Source organism: Erpetoichthys calabaricus, chromosome 10 (assembly GCF_900747795.2).
Source record: "Erpetoichthys calabaricus chromosome 10, fErpCal1.3, whole genome shotgun sequence".
Classification (NCBI taxonomy): domain Eukaryota; kingdom Metazoa; phylum Chordata; class Cladistia; order Polypteriformes; family Polypteridae; genus Erpetoichthys; species Erpetoichthys calabaricus.
The window spans coordinates 168,088,177-168,109,810 of record NC_041403.2 but is presented as its reverse complement, the minus strand read 5'-3'; the positions used below and the strand labels follow the sequence as shown (position 1 = coordinate 168,109,810).

Here is a 21,634-nt window from a genome sequence, read left to right as displayed (position 1 = left end):
CGTACCTTGCTTGTGGTCCGACTTTTGTGAGCTTTTCGTTTGTTTTAAGCCCTACCATCGGATGGCTCCCAAGCGTCCTGCATCTTGTAAGCCTTCTGGTAGCAGTGAGCCTGAGCGCCAGAGGAAGGCCTTGAGCATTCAGGAGAAGGTAAATCCGATGATGACTATGCTACTCATATCTTTAGCCCAACATCCGTGTATCATGTGTATCCAAAGTGTGTTTTAATAAGTTTACACGTGTTTTAAAGCGTGTGGGAGGGGTATTTTAAGGCTTAAACTATAAAAAAAAAAAAAAAAAAAAATGTGGTCTTTCTATATCGCGGGTGGGTCTGACACGCAACTTCCGCGATAGAGTAGAGTGATCCCCTGCCTATTTTTCATAAATATGGTAAAGCATTTAGAAATCACATTTAAATATTAACATACTTCAGCGCAGAATAACAAATCAAATGAGCAGATGACTCTTATTTGCCTCTATTACAATATGTTAGCAAAAAGCGCCACTTAAGAGCAAAGTAAAACACATCTCCAGAATCCTTGGATCCAAATGCTAGTATTTTTTTCTCATAAATGGATGTAGTAAAATAATGCGAGGATTCTAACATGGAGTTTACACTAAGAGAAGACTACTGGCTGTACAGTATGTGGTCCGCCATACCACCGACTTCAGCCAAGTGGTCTTCAGAAACCCTTTGACAGCTCCTACGCTAACTGATCTGGATTAAAAGGCCACCACATAAGTTACGTTTACCCTGACAGGGACACCATCCAGTGGAGCCAAGCATTTGAATCTGCTTGAATCATTTGTAAAAAGGACAGCTGTGTAGACTACACAATACATGAGGGATCTGTGGAGACAGACGGTGAGGCAACTGGGAAGTTCAGACATTAATGCACCACTATATTAACCACTTCCTCTATTCAAGCTCATTGGTAACGCGGTCACCACTGGGGAGAGACACGTGTGACAATGAAGAACAGGAGTGGAAACCCAGTTACAAAGAGCCCTGTGATGGACTGGCACCCCGTCCACAATGAGTACAACAGCATGCTAGTGGTGCTCCTTTCGCATTTTTTCACAAGGACGGTTACTTGCAAATAAATATAAACGGTACGCAGTATCTGGAAGGAGTTTGACCTGTAAATTAAATTGGAGAATGGGCACCCATATGCTGCTCTGGGAGGCAGATTTACAAGAATGCAGACTTCGGGTCTTTGTACTCAAATGCATTTTCATTAAGGTCTGGCACTAAACATCAAGACCTCCTTACACAACTGTAGAAAAAGAACACTGCGGTTTGCTTTGCATTTTAGTAGAGAATGTTCTAAAATCCTGCATTAGTAGCTTGAATGGAATAATAACACAGCCCACTCTCACCCCCTCCAGCTAGTAACACCTGCCCAGCCAAGCGTGTGCCACGTATATATGAGGACTGGCAGAGGACAGCAGCGCGCTGCCTGACACAGCAAAATTCCACGCAGCTTCGGGATTGAGTTACTAGAAAAGTCAGAGTGAGCGGCCTGCTGTCAAAACACATGGACCGCTTTTACTTTCTCTTCAAAGAGTTGACTTGACAGTTAAGCGAGCGACTGCAGGCTCCACTGTCAAAAACGCGACTCCGGAGCACATGTATTCAGATAATCAGCTTTGGAAGCCGACGTGAACCCACTGACAGCACACTTGGCCTACAAAATGAAATCATCTCAAGAACTTCACAAAATTTAAAGAAGAAATATGAAGGCCTGCTCAGCCAGGATATAAGCACTTTTAAAACACATCTGTGGTTTTCCAAAAAGCAGGGGTGTCAAAACTTTGATCCACAGTGGCTGAAGGTAGGGCTGGGCAATACATGGAATTTTCAATTCAATTTGAAATTTACTAAAAATCAATAGGGGCAGCACGGTGGCGCAGTGGGTAGTGCTGCTGCCTCGCAGTTGGGAGACCTGGGTTCGCTTCCCGGGTCCTCCCCTGCGTGGAGTTTGCATGTTCTCCCCCGTGTCTGTGTGGGTTTCCTCCCACAGTCCAAAGCCATGCAGGTTAGGTGGATTGGCGATTCTAAATTGGCCCTAGTGTGTGCTTGGTGTGTGGGTGTGTTTGTGTGTGTCCTGCGATGGGTTGGCACCCTGCTCGGGATTGGCTCCAGCAGACCCCCGTGACCCTGTGTTCGGATTCAGCGGGTTGGAAAATGGATGGATGGATGGATAAAAATCAATAGGCAAAAGCCAATAACACGATGTTCAGCACGTTAATTTACCACATGTTCCTCTGAAATCTTTAGAATCTCTAAGCGTGACAACGACGACTCTGCTCACGAATCCTGGAGTTACCGAACAGAGTGAAGATCAGAAGGAGAAGCGTTAAGAACAGGTAGAGTTTGCACTGCGGTTTGGTTTTCCCAGCATGACAGTTCAAGCAGTACAGCATCTAAAAGATAAAACGCATTACTGCGTAGGAAAAGGCCATAGTGGCACATGCAGTGCCCGCAATGCACCCTTCTCCATCCCCAGCAAAACAGCTCCCTGCAAAGCAAAGTTCCATAACATGTTTGCCGTTCTAATGCTTAGCATGTGAGCGGACAAGCGGCAAGGGGTTGGGAGTCTAAGAACCGCAGTGACCACCACAAGGCAAAGCAAGTGATCCTAAATTGGCTCTTGTGTGTGTGACTGGGGTGTAGGTTTGGGTGTTTACCCTGTGATGGACTGGCACCTTGCCCACGGTTTGTTCCTGCATTGCGCCCTATGCTAGCTGGGATAGGCTCCAGCAGACCCCAACTGACTGACCGACCAAGTACAAGGTGTTTTGCTGGGTGCAAGTTAAGTAAGCAAAAGTCAGTGATCAAAGAATTGCACTGGCCAGTAATTCATGTCACATCAGAAGTGAATTGTCTGTGCAGAGTGTAAGTGACTGTCCCTTTGTGTCACACACTGCCCACTACTGAAACATTATAAATAGGAATAAAAACAAGTTCTTCAAAGTTTGTGCATCTGTCACGGGGTAAACTGCATTAATGGCCACCTCAATTTCATAAGGAGTTTGTATTTTGGTTTAGCAGATGAATTGAACTTCAATGACTGCAAGAAAAACCAGTCCTGGATGGCTAAGTTACGGTGGTGTGTTGTCTCACCCGGTTTAGTGTTCAGTGTTATTCCTGCATACGCACCATACTGTGTGTCTAGCTGCTTTAAGAAAGAGCACGCTGCAGTTTTTAACTTTGGTTATTGATGCACACAACTTGGGAAACATTCAAACTTAACAGAATTAAAAACACACACAACTGTCTAATGGATTAGTGGATGTCTGCATGATGTTGTCATTTCCATCTTTAGTCATATTAACCGCCTAGCAAATGTTCATGGGAACCTTTAAATACAGTTTGTGATACGGCGTTTCTTTGGGCTCTTTTGAAAATAAATGCAAATAATCTTACTGCAGGTTATGTTAATTGTTAAACTTGTTTTGTAACTAAGAATTGGTGGAAACTTTTTTTTCCAAAGCGGTTTTAACTTGCTGTCGAAAGCACCGTAAAGACATTGCATTTTGCTCATCGTTTTGTGTAGTTTACCTGCTCTGCTTTGTTGTTGATTTTAGACCACCAATACAAATAGCACTGAAGAATTGGATTTCTTTATATTTACAAAACAGATAACAAAAGGAGGGCGGCACGGTGGCACAGTGGTAGTGCTGCTGCCTCGCAGTATGGAGACCTGGGGTTCGCTTCCCGGGTCCTCCCTGTGTGGAGTATGTATGTTCTCCCCGTGTCTGCGTGGGTTTCCTCCCACAGTCCAAAGACATGCAGGTTAGGTGCATTGGCCATCCTAAATTGTCCCTGGTGTGTGTGTGTGTGTGTGTGTGCCCTGCCTGGGGTTTGTTTCCTGCCTTGCGCCCTGTTTTGGCTGGGATTGGCTCCAACAGACCCCCGTGACCCTGTAGTTAAGATATAGTGGGTAATAAAAGGATTAGATATACTGCTGTGCCCTGTGCTCTATTCAGAGACTCTCCCAACAAGAGTCCCAAAAGGTGCATACATGCAAACACATAATTTGGAACCATTACAAATGATAGACCTCATAAAAATAATACACATGTACACGTATAATGCTCTGCGATTTGAGAGGTAATTAACAGTTTTGTCTTTTCTTCTATAAACAAGAGAGAGAGAGAGAGAGAGAGAGAGAGAGAGAGACCTCCACATTTATTGACTGACAGACCCTCAGTGCGTTTACAGGCAAACACGTAAATTGGACTTTGGTGAATAACCTGGTTAAGGCAGAAATCTGGGTTTTTAAAAATCAGCGTATACACGGCCAAGTAATCTTCTGGACTTCTTTCCATCTGGGAAGCAAAACCCTACGACATCATTAAACTGAGCAAACAAAAGTTAACCATCATCATCAGCCACTGTGATCATTTTCTTGTATTTTATTGAGAATTTACTGCTTTATTTATAGGTTCTGTTACTGGATTGCATGCAGCAAACTGTATTGTGCTCAGCTGGGCGACTGAGCCCTGCAAAGGGGTATCATGCCACTATGTGTGCCTCTTAAACCCAGTGCTCCTGAAAGAATAACAACACAGGTAGTTTATAGAATAAATAGATAGATAGAATCTCTCTTTATTAATCCCAAGGGGAAATTCACACCCAAGATATGTGTCAGGTTACTTATTACTTTACAAAGTAATTGGACTAAGCAACACACGTTACTTTTACTGCTTTACCCTACAGCTCTTGAGCTTGTGTTGCAGAGTTGTTCAGCTCATCAACTAAAATTCAACTACTTCTTGTTAAACAGAACCTGCCCGGTTTTCCTCATCTTGCACCCTTCTCCATGCTGGAAAAAATATTGCTCAATTTCAAGGAATTAAACACCATCTCTACAACATACAGTACTGTGCAAAAGTTTTAGGCAGGTGTGAAAAAATGCTGTAAACAAAGAATGCTTTCAGAAATGGAAGTGTTAATCATTTATTTTCATCAATCAACAAAATGCAGTGAATGAACAAAAGAGAAACCTAAATCAAATCAATATTTGGTGTGACCACCCTTTGCCTTCTAAACAGTATCAATTCTTCTAGGTACACTTGCACACAGTTTTTGAAGGAACTCGACTGGTAGGTTGTTCCAAACATCTTAGAGAACTAACCCCAGATCTTCTGTGGATGTTGGCTTCCTCACATCCTTCTGTCTCTTCATGTAATCCCAGACACACTCGATGATGTTGAGATCAGGGCTCTGTGGGGGCCATACCATCACTTCCAGGACTTCTTGTTCTTCTTTACGCTGAAGATAGTTCTTAATGACTTTGGCTGTATGTTTGGGGTCGTTGTCCTGCTGCAGAATAAATTTGGGGCCAATCATACGCCTCCCTGATGGTATTGCATGATGGATAAGTATCTGCCTGTATTTCTCAGCATTGAGAACACCATTAATCCTGACAAATCTCCAACTCCATTTGCAGAAATGCAGCCCCAAACGTTCAAGGAACCTCCACCATGCTTCACTGTTGCCTGCAGACACTCATTATTGTACCGCTCTCCAGCCCTTCGACAAACAAACTGCCTTCTGCTACAGCCAAATATTCCAAATTTTGACTCATCAGTCCAGAGCACCTGCTGCCATTTTTCTGCACCCCAGTTCCTATGTTTTCATGCATACTTGAGTCGCTTGGCCTTGTTTCCACGTCGGAGGTATGGCTTTTTGGCTGCAACTCTTCCATGAAGACCACTTCTGGCCAGACTTCTCCAGACAGTAGATGGGTGTACCTGGGTCCCAATGGTTTCTGCCAGTTCTGAGCTGATGGCACTGCTGGACATCTTCTGATTTCGAAGGGTAATAAGCTTGATGTGTCTTTCATCTGCTGCACTAAGTTTCCTTGGCCGACCACTGCGTCTACGATCCTCAACGTTGCCCGTTTCTTTGTGCTTCTTCAAAAGAGCTTGAACAGCACATCTTGAAACCCCAGTCTGCTTTGAAATCTTGGTCTGGGAGAGACCTTGTTGATGCAGTAGAACTACCTTGTGTCTTGTTGCTGTGCCATGACATGAAACTGTCTTCCACAACCTCACCTTGGTAGCAGAGTTTGGCTGTTCCTCACCCAGTTTGAAGCCGTTTCTGTTTCAGTTGATGACTGTGTTTCAACCTACGTGTGACATTGATGATCAGTAGCACCTGTTTGGTAGAATTGGTTGCTCAGACACCTGACTAGAATCCTACAAAATACCTGACTTTGTGCAAGTGAACCTATAAGAATTGATGCTGGTTTGAAGGCAAAAGGTAGGAACACCAAATATTGATTTGATTTAGATTTCTCTTTTGTTCGCTCACTTTGCATTTTATAAATTGATAACAATAAACAATCATTATTTATATTTCTGAAAGCATTCTTTGTTTACAGCATTTTTTCCACACCTGCCTAAAACTTTTGCACAGTACTGTATAAAACTTATTTTACAGTCCCGCCCTTTCAAAGATCCAAGAGGACAATGGGAAAAAGATCTCAACATATCAGAAAAGGAGTGGAAAATAGCAATGCAGAGAATTCACTCAACCTCCATATGCGCAAAGCATACAATTATTCAATTCAAAATTATATATCAAGCACATCTGTCTCGCTTAAAATTGTCCAAAATGTTTCCAGGGCAAGATCCAACCTGCAAACGCTGCAATCAAGTTCCAGCCTCACTGGGTCACAAGTTTTGGGTCTGCACCAAATTAACATCATTTTGGACCAAATTTTTTAAATGCCTCTCAGACAGCCTTGGGGTCACAATCCCTCCTAACCCACTAACAGCTGTGTTCGGTGTTCTTCCAGATGGGTTTAAAGTGGAGAAGGACAAGCAAACTGATTGCATTCACTACACTTTTGGCACGCAGACTTATTTTGCTAAACTGGAGGAATCCTAACTCTCCTCTTATAAGTCAGTGGGAAACCGATGTTTTATACTATTTGAAATTGGAAAAAAATCAAATATACAGTTAGAGGTTCTGTACAGAATTTTTTTTAAAACCTGGCAGGATCTAATCAAGAATATTTTAGAATAAGCTCTTAAAGCACCGAGGAAGCAATTATCTCCACAATTTTTTTCTCTTCTCCATTCATCTCTACTGGCCTATTAAACTAATCAATTTAGGTATGTTTACAAGCTTTAAAGTTTACCCCATTGGCCATGCTCTCTTTCTCTGGGGTGGGGGTCAATCTGTTTTCAATCCTATTTTTTGTAAGAACTGATCTATTTGTATGGAATGATTAAAATTAACAAAATAAAAAAAAAATTCAACTACTTCTGAAATACTGAGACGGATTATTTCTGCCAGGAGAAGGAATTATGTAAAATCGCCTGAGCATTTGTGCCTGGAAATGTATTTTGCCAATGCATCTACCCATTGCTGCAGAAAGCGTGTGTGAAGCAAATACATGTGCAAGCTGACAGAGTGCAATGGACATGTGCAGACTACAAAATCCTTAACAGTAACCTGGTTAAGGGTTTACAAGGCCACATAATCCGATTATTCACAGAGAAATCTATCAGTTAATCATGAATGAATGTATGTGAATTCACCCTTGGGATTAAGTAGTACGAGGGTGTTGTACCGTGTTAGCCATTATGAAAGTAGAGAAAAGCCAAGCAAAATGACACCTTTTATTGGCTAACTAAAAAGATTACAATATGCAAGCTTTCGAGGCATCTCAGGCCCCTTCTTCAGGCAAGATGGAATCAATTACAATGTAATCAAGAGTACATCTTGCCTGAAGAAGGGGCCGGGCCGGAGTGCCTCGAAAGCTTGCATATTGTAATCTTTTTAGTTAGCCAATAAAAGGTGTCATCTTACCCTTGGGATTAATAAAGTATCTATCTATCTATCTATCTAATCAGGTTTCTCAGAGGCTAATAACCTGATTTCTCTAATCTGAATAAGTGTTTACATGGCATTTTAGAAATCAGGTTTCTGTGAATAATTGGGATGTCGAAGTGCATGTGAAAACACTAACTGATGCCATAGAGGCAAGCAAGGCATTAAACAAAACGCACACAAAGGAAAAAAATCTAAATTAAGCAAATGAGACGTACCATAAAAAGGGGTGGAAAAAAATGTACTGTTTTAGAACTTTCTTCGAGGCACAGCTATTTATTAAATTGTTACAATTTGATGGAAAAAAACAGTTTCCGTTGCTAATTTATTAGGAAAGACAAGATTCTTAAATTCATTTCATATTTTATATTATTATTGTGAGAAAACATACCAGGTTTATGGTATATAATGGTGCTGATCTTGACACTTTAAGGTTCTTTCAGAACAGACAGATTTAATATTGTAGTTTTGTTCAAAATAAAAACAACAATTTAAGTCCATATCTCTTAGCTGCTGGTTTTCGTTACAAACTGCAGCCCTCCTGCTTTAAAGCGTTCCTGACAATGGTGCATGGTACTAATAATCACAAGAGCTTCTGTAAATGGCAAAAGTTCCCCCAGGGGACAAATAAGGTTCTATCTATCTGCCTACAGTATATTAAGGACATCAAAACAGTTCATACCAGGTGACCAGTAACATCACGCCACCAGCAATACATGTGTCATAGCCCTAATGTAGGTGACACCGTGAGAACTTAATGCTCTGCTAACATACGAGGCCAAATGTGAACTTTAAAAACAAGCCAATGACAGTGAAAGGTGTGAAGCCATACAATCTGAAGCAGCAGGCCAGTAACAAAGTAGCAGTGGGTGGCTTCTATTGTCGAACGTCATAAACTCGATGAGGGTAGTCATGCGTGGCACAAACCAAAGACAGCATTTCAGGAGAAAAACCAAATGTGAACTGTGAAGCAAGCTGGTGGAAGTGTTCTAATCTGGGGTTGCTTTCCTGCCTCAGGACCTTATATTCGGGTCAACTATGACTTCTACATCAGATCAAAGTGTGCTTGAGGAGAACGTGAAGCCATCTGTCCAAAAGTTGAAGTTGAACCGAAAACAGACCTTTCAACACAACAATGATCAGAAGCACACTACTAGATCCACAAAGAAGAAATGACGAGTTATGGACCATTCTAGTCAAAACCCTGATTTGAACTCCAATGAAACAAGTGCAAGAAAACCAGAAGGGGCAAAAATGTAACAATGCCTACAAGAAGTAATTTCTGCTGTAGGGGACAATACCAGCTACTGAGGCAAATGGTGGGCTTATTAAACCCCCTCAGACTGTTATATCTATTGATATTTTTGTTGAAGAAATGACTAAAAAAGCCATTTTATTTCAAACATGTCACCTTTATCTGTTGCTGTCATTTGAACATTAGACAAATTTAGACAAGAACACGCCATGCAGCCCAACGAAGCCTGACAGTCCTATCCACTTAGCTGCTCCAAAATAACATCAAGTCAATTTTTGAAGATTCCTAAAGTCCTACTGTCTAGCACACTACCTGGTCACGTCTTCTAGGTTGTCTATGATTCTGTACGTGAAGAAAAACATTTTTTGTGAAACAGGTTTCCAACTGTGTCCCAGTGTTTTTGCTGAACTCATTTTAAAAGTAACAGTTCCGATCCACTGGACTTAATCCTTCCATAATTTAAAACACTTCAGTCCTGTCACTTATTAATCTCATTTTGCTTAAAAAGAAAAAGCTCCGTTCTTTTAATCTTTCCTCAAAACTCATCCCTTACAGTCCTGCAATCAGCCTAGTCGTTCTTCTCTGGACTTTCTATAACACACAGTTTGCATGATGATCTACTGTTCAACAATGTCTATGGGGTGCACTTACTTTTTACCCCATTACTGTATTAAGTAACCAAAATACATCAGTGTATCTTACTTCAAATTACATTCAAATTTCTACTTTGTAGTACCTTTGGGTATCCAGTTACAGATTTTAGACCTAAAAATCAGGATGCTGAAAATAAAACTGAACAATTAAAACATACTACAATACTGCAAGGACAATAACATTCCAAAACCTGCTTAATCTAATTCAAAAGGCACAGCAACACCAGTTAGAAGGCTGAAGTTAGCCCCTACCATTGCACCACTGATTTTGGATCAATTTGGAATTCCAAGCGACCTCAAAGCCTACCATGTTTTTGGCGATTTGTTGGAATGCCCGAGACCCACGCACGCGTACACAAAGTGAACGTGCTACCTCAATGTGGAGGCCGGTTGCAAGAGCAGCAGTGTCAACCACTGCGCCACCGTGCCGTCAAGGCTGGGACGTTCAGTCTCTCAAAGTTGCATCTCCCTTCAAACATGAACGCTCTCCCCCCATCACAGCTCACCTGTACTGCTTAGGATCGCTCGGCGACTTGACGATCTCCGCGTCTCCGGCCCCAGGACCGCCGGCTGCTCCCATATCACTTCCGTCTGCTGCTGGACGTCCTGCCTCGTCTAATGGATCAGGGGTGGACGGTCGTACGCACACCCCGCAGGCATTCCTAGCCTTGCCCGACCCTGGCATCTTTAGACCTCTGCGTGAGTAGACGGCAGTGTCCGGGCTGGAGCGGCCAAAGCGGAAGACCCCACTGACAGCAAAACGTAAGGCGTGGCGGCCGAAGCTGGACACTGACGTCAGCCCCGTCCGGTCTGCACATACGAGAGAAACAAATCGGCGTGCAAACGGGCGCACAACACCGGTTAAAGCTGACGAGAAAATCGTAGAGACGTGGATATCCCTGCACCGGCAACACCGCTTTCAAGGCCTGTTGTTTAACGCATAACTTTTCCCAATACTGTCATCCTACTGCATCAAAGCGCAGTCCAGGCACACGTCCTCCTCCAGATGCTTAAAGCGAATTAAAAGATGTGAGAAATGTGGAAAAAAACGACGTCAAGCACACGCTCTGGCATCAAGGCCGGCGCGCGCAGACCACCCTACCCAAACTGACAAGTGTGCCCGCCTCAACCCTGGAAACTCGATCGCTTATTGGGTGGCAAAATAACTTCCGCTTTACCCATTGGTTAAGAGTTACCGTTACCCTATGATGACCCGAAGCAGATGTCCTAGATTGGTTGTTAAGCAAGTGCTGCGACCACGTGCGGGAAGAGGGCGGGGCTTGAGCCAGCTACCCAACAGCGTGTCAGGAAAAGGCGGGTGGCGTTTTGCGATGGATTCTGCTGGCTGGTGCCAACTTGCTCGGCCCCTTAACGGAGCGAAGCTGCAAGAGTACAGTATATATATATATATATATATATATATATATATATATATATATATATATATATATATGCAGGTTGTGCAAGGGCCATTGAGGAGTAGCAAGGGATTAGAGACTTCTGCACAAACGAAGATCGGGAAAGTCGCGTGCTAGAACGTATTTGAGGTAACGGGTCTATTTTTAGATTTAGGCATACTGCAGTGCGCATCTGAGAACCGGCACGTACCATCTGGAGTGTGATAACCAGGTAATGAGTCACGGAAACAATTTGTTCAGGACTATGTCAATCCGTCGGTTTTCTGAACCCCCTTTTTACCGTTTTGGGTAAGCCGGAGTCTCTAGGCTGCACTGGACGACATGCACGAATGAGTCCTTTAGGGTATACTCGTCTACGGCAACGCACAGCCGGGGCTGTGGGGTTACATTAGATTACACCATTTACCTATGTAGTAAAAATTTGTTCAAAGTTCCATTTGTCCATCATAACGCTGAAGCAAGTTAGTTGTCTTGTGAGCAAGAAATGTACCAGTTCATCGCTGGGCACAACTTGGGATGTGACAGAAAGCCTGCATGATACCCACCCAGACATGGAATGTGCAAATTCTATACAAACAGGCACTGGACTTGGAATCAAAGGCAAGGTCTTGGATATGTAAGGTAGGACAAACCCCAATAAATCATAACTCGGGTTAAAGAGCAGTCTGAATGTGCAGTACGGGCCATCACTTTTTAATAACTGATTGGATGGTAACCATACCCACTTCTTTTGGGAGGCACAGGCAATGTTGGTAAGTGACCATTTTAACCTTGGGTATAGTCATGGGACATAGATATCAACAGAGCCTCCACCTTAAGTGCCCCGTTCATAAAGTTAGGCCTAGCATCTGTGAGATACTTTTGTGATTTTAAAGCAGGCATGTTCTAATGGTTGGTGACCACTTCATTCATACTAGTGAGTGATACAAAAACAGCACATAAAAAAGTGAACTGGCCCCTTAAGACAAATAAAGGTATTATCTATCATATAGTGCCTCTTATATCTATCGACCTACCTACCTCCAGCGGAGTCCTAAAACATTCAAAGCACTTCACTTTATCCACTTTATTGTGTTGTAAATATAATTTGAAATGGATAAATTTGCCATTTTTGCCCATCAATCCACACTCGATAACCCATAAATGACAAATTGAAAATATGTTTACAGAAAGGTTTTCAAATTTATTAAAAATCAAAAGCTGAAATCTCTCATTCCTAGCAGTATTCAGACCCTTAACTCGGTACTTGGTAGAAGCCCCTTTGGCAGCAATTTCAGCTTTGAGTTGTCTTAGGCAAGTCTCTATGAGCTTTGCACACCTGCATTTGAGGTGTTTATCCCATTCTTCCTGGCAGATCCTCTCAGACTCCCTTAGATGGGATGGGAAGTGTCTGAGAGCTGCCATCTTCAGGTTTCTCAAGAGATGTTCTATGGGTGTCAAATCGGGGCTTTGGATGTTCTGAGTCTTGTTGGCTGTATGCTTCAGGCCATTGAACTATCACCCCAGTCTGAGGTGGTGTGCACTCTGGAGCAGGGTTTGTTCAAGCACTTCTCTGCATTCATCCTTCCCTAATTCTGACCAGTCTCCTTGTCCCTTGTGCTGCCATCATGCTTCAACATAGGGATGGTATTAAGCAGGTGATGAACAGTGCCTGGTCTTCACCAGAAATAGTGCTTGGAGTTCTGCCTAAAGGGATCCATTTTTGTCTCATCAGACTAGATCATCTTCTTCTTCATGCTCTCAGAGTCCTTAAAATGCAATTCACTCAAGAGTGGCGTATGTCTACCATAAACGCCTGACTGATGGAGTGCTGCCAAGATGGTCATCCGTCAGACAGGTTCACCCATCTCAGCGTGACTCCATTGGGTTCTTGGTCACCTCCAAGACAAAGACCCATGTTACCTAGTTACTCAGTATGGCCAGACATCCAACCTTAGGAAGAGTCCTTGTGGCTCCAAACTTCTTCCATTTTACAATTTGTGAGGCCAGTGTGCTCTTGGGAACGCTCAAACCTTTACAAATGGTTTTATCCCCTTGCCCCGATCTGTGGCTCACCATAATTTGATCATAGAGGTCTACAGAGAGTCCCTTGGACTTCATGGCCTGGTTTTTGTCCTGACATGCAGTGTGACTTGTGGGACCTTCTATCCACGTGTACAGGAGTAATGTCCTGCAGTCAATTCAATGTGCCACAGGTGGATTCCAAGCAAGTTCTGGACGCATCTCAAGGAGCATTTTAAGCAAACAGGAGGCACCTGAGCACAATGTGGAATGCCACAGCAAAGGGTCTGAATACTTCTAGGAATACGAGAGTCCAGTTTCTGATTTTTAAATAAATTTACAGTCCTTTCTGAAGACACATTTTCACTTTCTAATGATAGGTTATTGAGTGTAGACTGACGGACAAAAATGGCAAATGGGGGGGGGGCCTGAAGACTTTCTGAATCCCCTGTAAATCTGGACTGTGCACAGCACTTAGACTTCTGGTGTTCACACATGGGATTAAAACCAATTCACACTAAACTTTTGATCATCCCATTCAAGAAAACTGGTCCCATTGTGTTTTTACCAGATTAGAAATTGAGCAAATGTTCAATGTATTTTAGCATCTAGTTGGTGACACAGAAAAGATAACAGCTGCTTCGACTTTGTCTCACTTGGATTATTCTACCATTTTGCTTTCCTGCTTAAATCTTCAACCACTGAATTGAATTCAGTTGGTTCCAAATTTGACTGTCTGATTCACTTTCTGCTTTTTAATCATGTCTTGTTTGTTTGAATTAATTGTACCATGTGGGGAGAGCAGGAGGTAAACCAGAGTGCCAAGTGGGAAAAAGACAGACATGGAGAAAATGTGCAAAGTGCCCACCGATGAGGACCACACTGGAATGTGAAACCCACGACTCATTGTTTTTAAGAAACAGAGACATGAATGGCCAACCCTTAACCTGGCAGCACTGATCACGAGGTAGGAACCAAGTGCAAATGGGATGGCAGGCCTTGGCTGGACACACTCACTCACATCGAGCTAATTTAAAGTAACCAATCAACTTAACCTGCACGTTTAAGGGGAAAAGACCGAAACTGGACCACCTGAGGGAAACCCATGGGAGGACATACAACGTCCACACAGGCTTGCAGAGCTTAAAACATCTCTTGATTGAGGCTATTTGGCAAGGTGACATTTTTGACATGAATGCCACTAAACCCTTTCCAAGGTGACAATATCTGACCACATGGGCTTCATCTTTATGAAAACGTACTTAAAAAACAAAGCGCAATGACAATGAGTTTTCCCATCAAAAGGCGTTATATAAAATAAAACTTGACCGCCAGAGACAACAGCATTCCGATTACCTTACATACACACACCACTCACTCACAAGACTGTGCCCTATGCCAGGACATTCAGCTTCTTAGCGATTGCTGTTCTGGAACGTTTCGCCTAAGCACTCTGAGTAGCGTGAAAAGCGTTATATAAATTCATCTTCTCCTTCCAAATACCACACATGTAAATGGCACAGGCATTACGCGGCAATGTCCCGGTCGATAACGGAGGCCTGAGAAACAGCAGAGCTGAGCGCGTGTAGCCCGTGTGTCCGGCTCTGCTGCACGCGTGTCCGCGAACGTGCGTGCGTGTGTGTGTGTGTGTGCGCGCACGAGCTCACTGTGGCTCCACCTCATACCCCGGGAGGCGCAGAGACCGGAGTCGAGCACAGCTTTGCCATTTGCACAGGCAGCCTTCAGAACAGGCTTGCAAGAACAGGGCTGGCAAGCGGGCAGGCAGGCTGAGTGGCACCGACACCATCTCGGGGCTGGAATTGTCTGGGAAGGACGCTCTTGAGCTGAAAATCTTCCCTTGAGACGACACGGACTCACTGCCTGGAGAAGCATCCTTGATCTTTGGGTTACCTGCTACGGTGTTGGCACATTGGGAATTAAGGTGAGCCGTGTCGAGGAGGGTGGGAATGAACGTCTTTGGGCTGCAAAATTGCATTTCTTCTTTCAGTGTCGATTCGCTTTGAACCATAAGAGTCCCGAAATCACTAAATGTAACACGGGCGCGCCTCATCTGGGTTTTAAAACGCAAATCAGATCGTGGAAGAGTTGCCCCCTCCCACCTTGACTATGTAAAGAACTGGCCGTTGGGGTTTCACACTCAAGCGCACACACTGAGACACACGCGCACGCACGCGATCTTATTTATAACGCATAAGGCATTGAAATGTGAGGGGGAAAGTCGTCGTTAGCACATTGCAAAAACTCACATTTTAGGATCCCGCAGCAGATTCATTTCTACGAGGTGTGGACAAGATGAAGGTCCAAATCTATATCTATCTATCGATCATACAGTGCCTTTCATATCCATATATAAATCTACCTGTCATATAGTGCCTTTTATATCTCTCTGTCATAAACCATCATTAATATCTCCTTATCATATAAAACCTTTCTTACAGTATATATGAACTGAATGCACAGTATGCATCTATTATGTAACATCTTTAATATCTATTATATAGCACCTTTCATATATATCTATTATATGTATTACATAATGCATTTTATAGCTATCAAATGGCATCTTAAACATATATATTTTATATTTTACCTTTCATATATATTTACTTTATGCCTTTATCTATTATAGAGTGCCTTTCACATCTATTATATACCACATAGTATCATTAACATCTACTATAAAGCACTTTTCATATATATCTACTGTATGTATACTATGTATATATCTATATATATCTATATCTATATATATCTATATATCTATATATATACTGTATATATGCAGTATATATATGATATACAATATAGGATCTTTTACAGACATTATATAGCACCTTTCATATATATATCTACTGTATGAACCCTATTTATTTATCAACCATATAGCACTTTAACATCTATAGTACCTTTCATACATACAAGACTTCATTTGCCTATCTATCTATCTATCTATCTATCTATCTATCTATCTATCTATCTATCTATCTATCTATCTATCTATCTATCTATCTATCTATCTAATCCTGCCAACTACACTATCTATCTATCTATCTAATGGTGAATTTCACCCAGTCTTGTCTCTTGACTTTCCCACTTAACCTGGCTGTCCCGCTCGCCTTTTCATACTGGGGTTGGGGGTGGAGTGGCATTATACCAGAAGGTGTGTGGTTAAGTCCTTCCTTCATTCCAGTTCACCATGAGGTGGACTTGGGGAGTCAGGGGAGGATCAGAAGTAATGACATGAAGATGTCTTAGGGCGGGCTGCAGTTTGAATTACATTGCAGTTCGAGTTATATTTGGGATCATGCATTAAGTACCGAAAGATTTTTTTTAACTCAAAATTCCAAAGGGGAAAAATAAAACATAAAAGATTGTCTGTCCAGCAGAAAGTGCGTTCTAAGAGATGGTAGGTGCAAACTGTTACATCAAACACTGCATGAGTTGGTTTCTGGTTCATTACAGTCTGTCTGCAGGTATTTTTACAACTGGAGCTTAGGCATCATACGCGGAGTCACACAATGAGACACAGGGAACTGAACCACCAACCTTGGGGCTGTGTCATCTGCCTCTATGTATCTCTTCATCAGCTGATTAAAACCACAAGACTAAAATTCAAATGAGTGTTTTTTTGAATGATGGCTCACGGTACAGTTGTGAATACAGATCACAGTAGGGTTACACTCACTCCTCCAGCTCCCAAAGCCACTTTAGTCTTTTAACAAGTTCATTGTCACCCTGAGCAGCACAAGTATGATCTGCTGGTGGCCTGCCACCAATGCTCCTATACCGTGGTCAGGGCAAGTGCACTTCAGAAAGTGGATACTCAAGAAAAGTCTCCTGAAGCTCTCCCAGCCATCTATCCTTAACTTATGGCTTTCTCCTTGTAGCCCACCTTTCATTCTTTATGTAAAAACAAGGCATGAGTAGTCATGAAGGGACACATTCACTGTCATGAACAATTTCTAGACCTTGCCATTGGGCTCTATGCATAATTCATAAGCTGGGAGTCCAGCCAACAAGCATTGTGTCCACAGAATACAGAATGACTGATTAGGTCTCAACACACCAACCCTGCAGACCAAAGGCCACTTCACACCACAGACAGCCATGAAGTCAAAACGAGTAGGCCTGTCACCCGCTGCTCCAATTAGAAAGTCACTCCAACAGTGGCCCTTCGATTCATTAAGTGGACTTCAGGCTTGAAAGATAAAGAAAAAGAGCATCCTCTGTAATAGTGACTTTGGTGTTATTGGCCAAAGTCCCTCAGTTACACCGAGAAGGCTGCTTGGTTACCGACGCATGTTCTAGCAATGAAAAGTCCGAGGGGTGGGATGGGACAAAGCATTACATACTACCTCTCTATCTTATATGGTGCCTTACGCATCTATCTATCTATCTGAGTGTCTTTCCAATCTATTCATCTTTTATATAGTGTCTCATATCTATTTTGTTATATAGTGCCTTTCCTCCATATATACCTATTATATAATCCATCTGTCTTCCTAATAATTGGCTCCATGTGTGTGTGTTCACCCTGTGATGGACTGGCACCCGGTCCAGAAATTGTTCATATTATATAATGTTTTTTATATACACAGTATATATATCTATCTGTCATATGGTGTATTTCATATCCATTATGTAGTGCCTTTCCTATGTATTGATCTTTTATATAGTGTCTTCATATTTGCCTATTGATATTATACAGTGCATTTCATAATTGCCTATTATAGAGTGCCTTTCTTTCTACCTATTATATAGTGCCTTTCCTATGTTAGTCCCTTTCATATCTAGTATTCTTCCAATGTATCGATTTTTTAAATAGTGCCCTTGATATCTAGTTGATATTATATAGTGCATTCCACACCTATTTATTAAATACTGCCTTTTTTCTCTCTTTATGTATATACCTACCATATAGTGCTTTCATATATATTTATCCATCTGTCATATAGTGCCTTTCCTGTCTATGATTTCCATATAGTACCTTTCATATCTAATGTATTGATCTTTCATAAAATCCATGTTTTGATCTGTTACATAGTGCCTCTCATATCAATTATATAGTGCCTTTCCTATCTATCTATTATATGGTATCTCCAATGGCTATCTGTGTGTTATAAAGCATATCTACAGTATACTGTAAACCTTTTATATAGTGCCTTTCATCCTTCCCTATCTATCATATAGCCCACTTGATAGCTCTCTATTATAGAGTGCCTTTCTTACCTCTATATATTTAAGCCTGGTTAGAGACAGCTACAGGACTCAGAAACAACCTCAGGAGTCCATCTACTTCTTTTAAGCTACTTAGAAAGAGTATCTATCATTCATATAGTGCCTTTCATATCAATTCAATCTGCCTTTTTTATAATGCCTCTGCTATCCATTTATCTATCATATAGTGCCTTTCATATTTATCAATCTATTACATAGTTTTTCATATACAGTATGTCTATTATGTAGTGCTTTTCATATCTGTCGATCACGTTCATTATATTTTTTCATATATACTGTACATTAAAAATAATCATTAATGTGGGTTGAAATTTTGAAGTGCAAAAATCAATAACATGATCTGCTACCTTGTGTCTTCTGCTGCTAGATGGCCTCAGTGGACTCGCGCTTTGGCCACAAGGACTCCTCGGACCAGAACTTTGACTACATGTTCAAGCTGCTGATCATCGGGAACAGCAGTGTGGGAAAGACCAGCTTCCTCTTCCGCTATGCTGATGACTCTTTTAGCAACTCCTTTGTCAGCACGGTGGGCATCGACTTCAAGGTCAAGACCGTCTACCGGAATGACAAGAGGGTGAAGCTGCAGATTTGGGTAAGTGGAGTGCTGAGGTCACGTTAGTGTCTGCTGGCCATGCCTTCCATCTGTTCCTTCTGATATGGGGAGTACAGAATGGGGGACAAAGGTGTGCTAGTGGAAGGCCGCCTTCCTTTGTATCTCCATTATACTTGACAGACTTGTTCTGGGATAGATGTGCTCTGGAGGGCATGGAGGTGCCCTGCCTCTCTTTCTATAAGTGAAGTGAGATGAGGTAAATTTGCATGCTTTGCCCGACATTATCCTTTCTCATTAATTAAATGAATCAACAATAACATGCAAATATATACTCTGGGTAAAGGAGGGTTCTATATGCTCATTGCTCTTATGTCATTACAGAAATAAGCCACCCAATGTTTTGTATCTGTTTCTTGCCCCATGTTGTTTGTAGTTATGACCAAGAGCAATTGCTAATCTAATGTTTTTTTAGAGAATGGAGATAACAAAATTCCAGATACAACAGGTGTCAATGGGGACCAACTCTGAACAACAAACAATATCAAAACATCCATGAAAAAATGTACTCATTTCACATTAACGTATGGGTTGGATATCCAGTCTTATGCTCACAATTGCCCAAACACATGTATTTTTGCTAAAATAGAGTTAAATAAACTATTTCTGGAAAATTCTTTTGTGAACGAAAATGGAGTGCACTGAAATGAATTGCAGACCCACCTTTCTCTCTCTCTCTCTCTCATTCATTGGTCAAGAGACCTGCCCAGTAAATTAAAAGCTCATTCACTGAGTACAATCCTCTACACGCGATATCATCATGGCAGAGCGCAATCTGGACGACGTGTACAACTAGAGATTGAAAGGTACAGAGAAGCCTGTTAAAACATTAGTCGATGAAGAATTAGTCAATCATTTGCTTAACCGTTCTTATATTATGAGAATCTTACAATAATAGCTGGCTTTAACATTATTTATTCCTTTTAATAGTTCCCTTATTCCTCGATCCATTAAAGAAGTCCAGTGTAGGGCACACTCATGGACCCTCTTATAACTCAGTCATAAGGGGCCAATGCAGAGGCAGGAATTAATCTTGCAAGCATGACTTTAGGATGTGGAGGGGAAATCAGGTTATTCAGTAAGAAATCCATGCAGCCATTCCAATGTTTAGGACAAAGAAAGGTTTTCTCTCTTAATATATAAAATCCGGCGTCTGCCCGTCTGTCCGCTCTTCATGGGAGATCTACTTAACGGATTTAGATCGGGGTTTTTCTATAATTTGCTTGAACATTCCGGTTGATTTTGTGACTTCTCTCGTCGCACTAAGAATCAGAGTTTGCTTACAGGAGCGAATCTGAGACAGAGGCTGCGGGCCAAGGGGAGTGGCAAGTGTGACATTAGGAGTGGGGGGGCCAGGCAGGGCCCTCCTCACTACTACGCGGGCAGAGCCGCGGGTGACGGCTAGTATAAAATAAAAGCTGAAATTTACAATGCGCTGTACAACAATGCAAGTGTTACGTTAGTGCCTTCATAACCCACCAAGTACCCCATGGCAAATCAAGTGAGGCCGTCAGACCAGGGGAGGGGGAGTTTCACCTTGTTGAATCAACAGAGAGGCGACCCATCATGCCCCACTACCAATATAAACAACGGGAAAATCACAACCAATCATCTCATACATGTGCGTATGTGAACACGCCTCTGACTCCGCCCAGTGGCCGCACTGAAACAACCATATCTCTGCTATGCTAATGAACCTCATCAGTGGGGGTTCCAGACCAAATTTACCAGGGGGGCCAGTGTTTTTCATGGGGGCACAGAACAAAAAAAAAAAAAAGGGAATATATAATTGTTTAATATATTAAGTGAATTTATTTGGAGCACAAACAAAATAAATTGAACATTTAACAATAAAACATACAAATGAATTTCAAACAAAAGATTTCACATACTGGACATATGCACAATAAACCTTTAAGCAAATTTTACTTTTTGTACAGTAACATTTCTCTTTTTGGTATGCAAGATATGTTTCTTTTTATGTAGGTATGTATTTATTTTGTTATAAAGTGACTTTTTTACAGCGTGAAACTTAAATGTACACTCACATTTTCTGTTCAGTAATCTCTCATCCTCTAGCACTGGCAACACAGCAGCCGGTAACATTATAATAACAGTATTCTGCGTTTGTGATTTCTTGCAAAACGGTCCACAAATGCATCAAGGTTCAAAGCCTTGGCTCTTCTGGATTCAATGCTTAGCACCCCTAGATTGCTAAGACGCGCATATCACCGTAAGTTATTAATTAAAATTTTATCTCTTCAGCACAGGGGCCACGGCCAGTTCTATAGGGGCACTGGCCCCTGTTGGCCCCCATCTAAAACCGCCACTGAACCTCATACATATGCAATCACAATGCTGCAGACCTTCATTGGCTGCGTGGCATTGTAGCACCTTTCCTCTGCGCTCTGGGGGGTCAGAAGATGCCTGCACCTGAGTGGGTACCCCTTATCACCTGACACGTGTAACGACGTGACTGTTGTTACAGTGAATAAATAGTACAGGCCATGTGAGACACTGTGGGTTCTGCCAGTTACCTTACCAACAAGACCGCCACCACATGTAGCACCATCCCATCTGCCATAGCT

The 21,634-nt window shown here is 42.1% G+C and overlaps 2 protein-coding genes across 2 annotated transcripts in view; one reads left to right on the top strand and one right to left on the bottom strand.

Moving 5' to 3' along the window:
• Nucleotides 1-10,853, bottom strand: part of nrd1a (nardilysin a (N-arginine dibasic convertase)) — a 34,773-nt gene extending 23,920 nt beyond the window's left edge. The window contains exon 1 of the mRNA XM_028812443.2: nucleotides 10,265-10,853. Coding sequence (XP_028668276.1) covers nucleotides 10,265-10,443 — 179 coding nt within the window. The 5' untranslated portion in view covers nucleotides 10,444-10,853. The remainder of the gene's footprint in view (nucleotides 1-10,264) is intronic.
• A 4,015-nt stretch (nucleotides 10,854-14,868) lies between these two features.
• Nucleotides 14,869-21,634, top strand: part of LOC114659790 (ras-related protein Rab-3B-like) — a 37,376-nt gene continuing 30,610 nt past the window's right edge. The window contains exons 1-2 of the mRNA XM_028812442.2: nucleotides 14,869-15,119; nucleotides 18,804-19,028. Of these exons, the coding sequence (XP_028668275.1) occupies nucleotides 18,804-19,028 (225 nt within the window). The 5' untranslated portion in view covers nucleotides 14,869-15,119. The remainder of the gene's footprint in view (nucleotides 15,120-18,803; nucleotides 19,029-21,634) is intronic.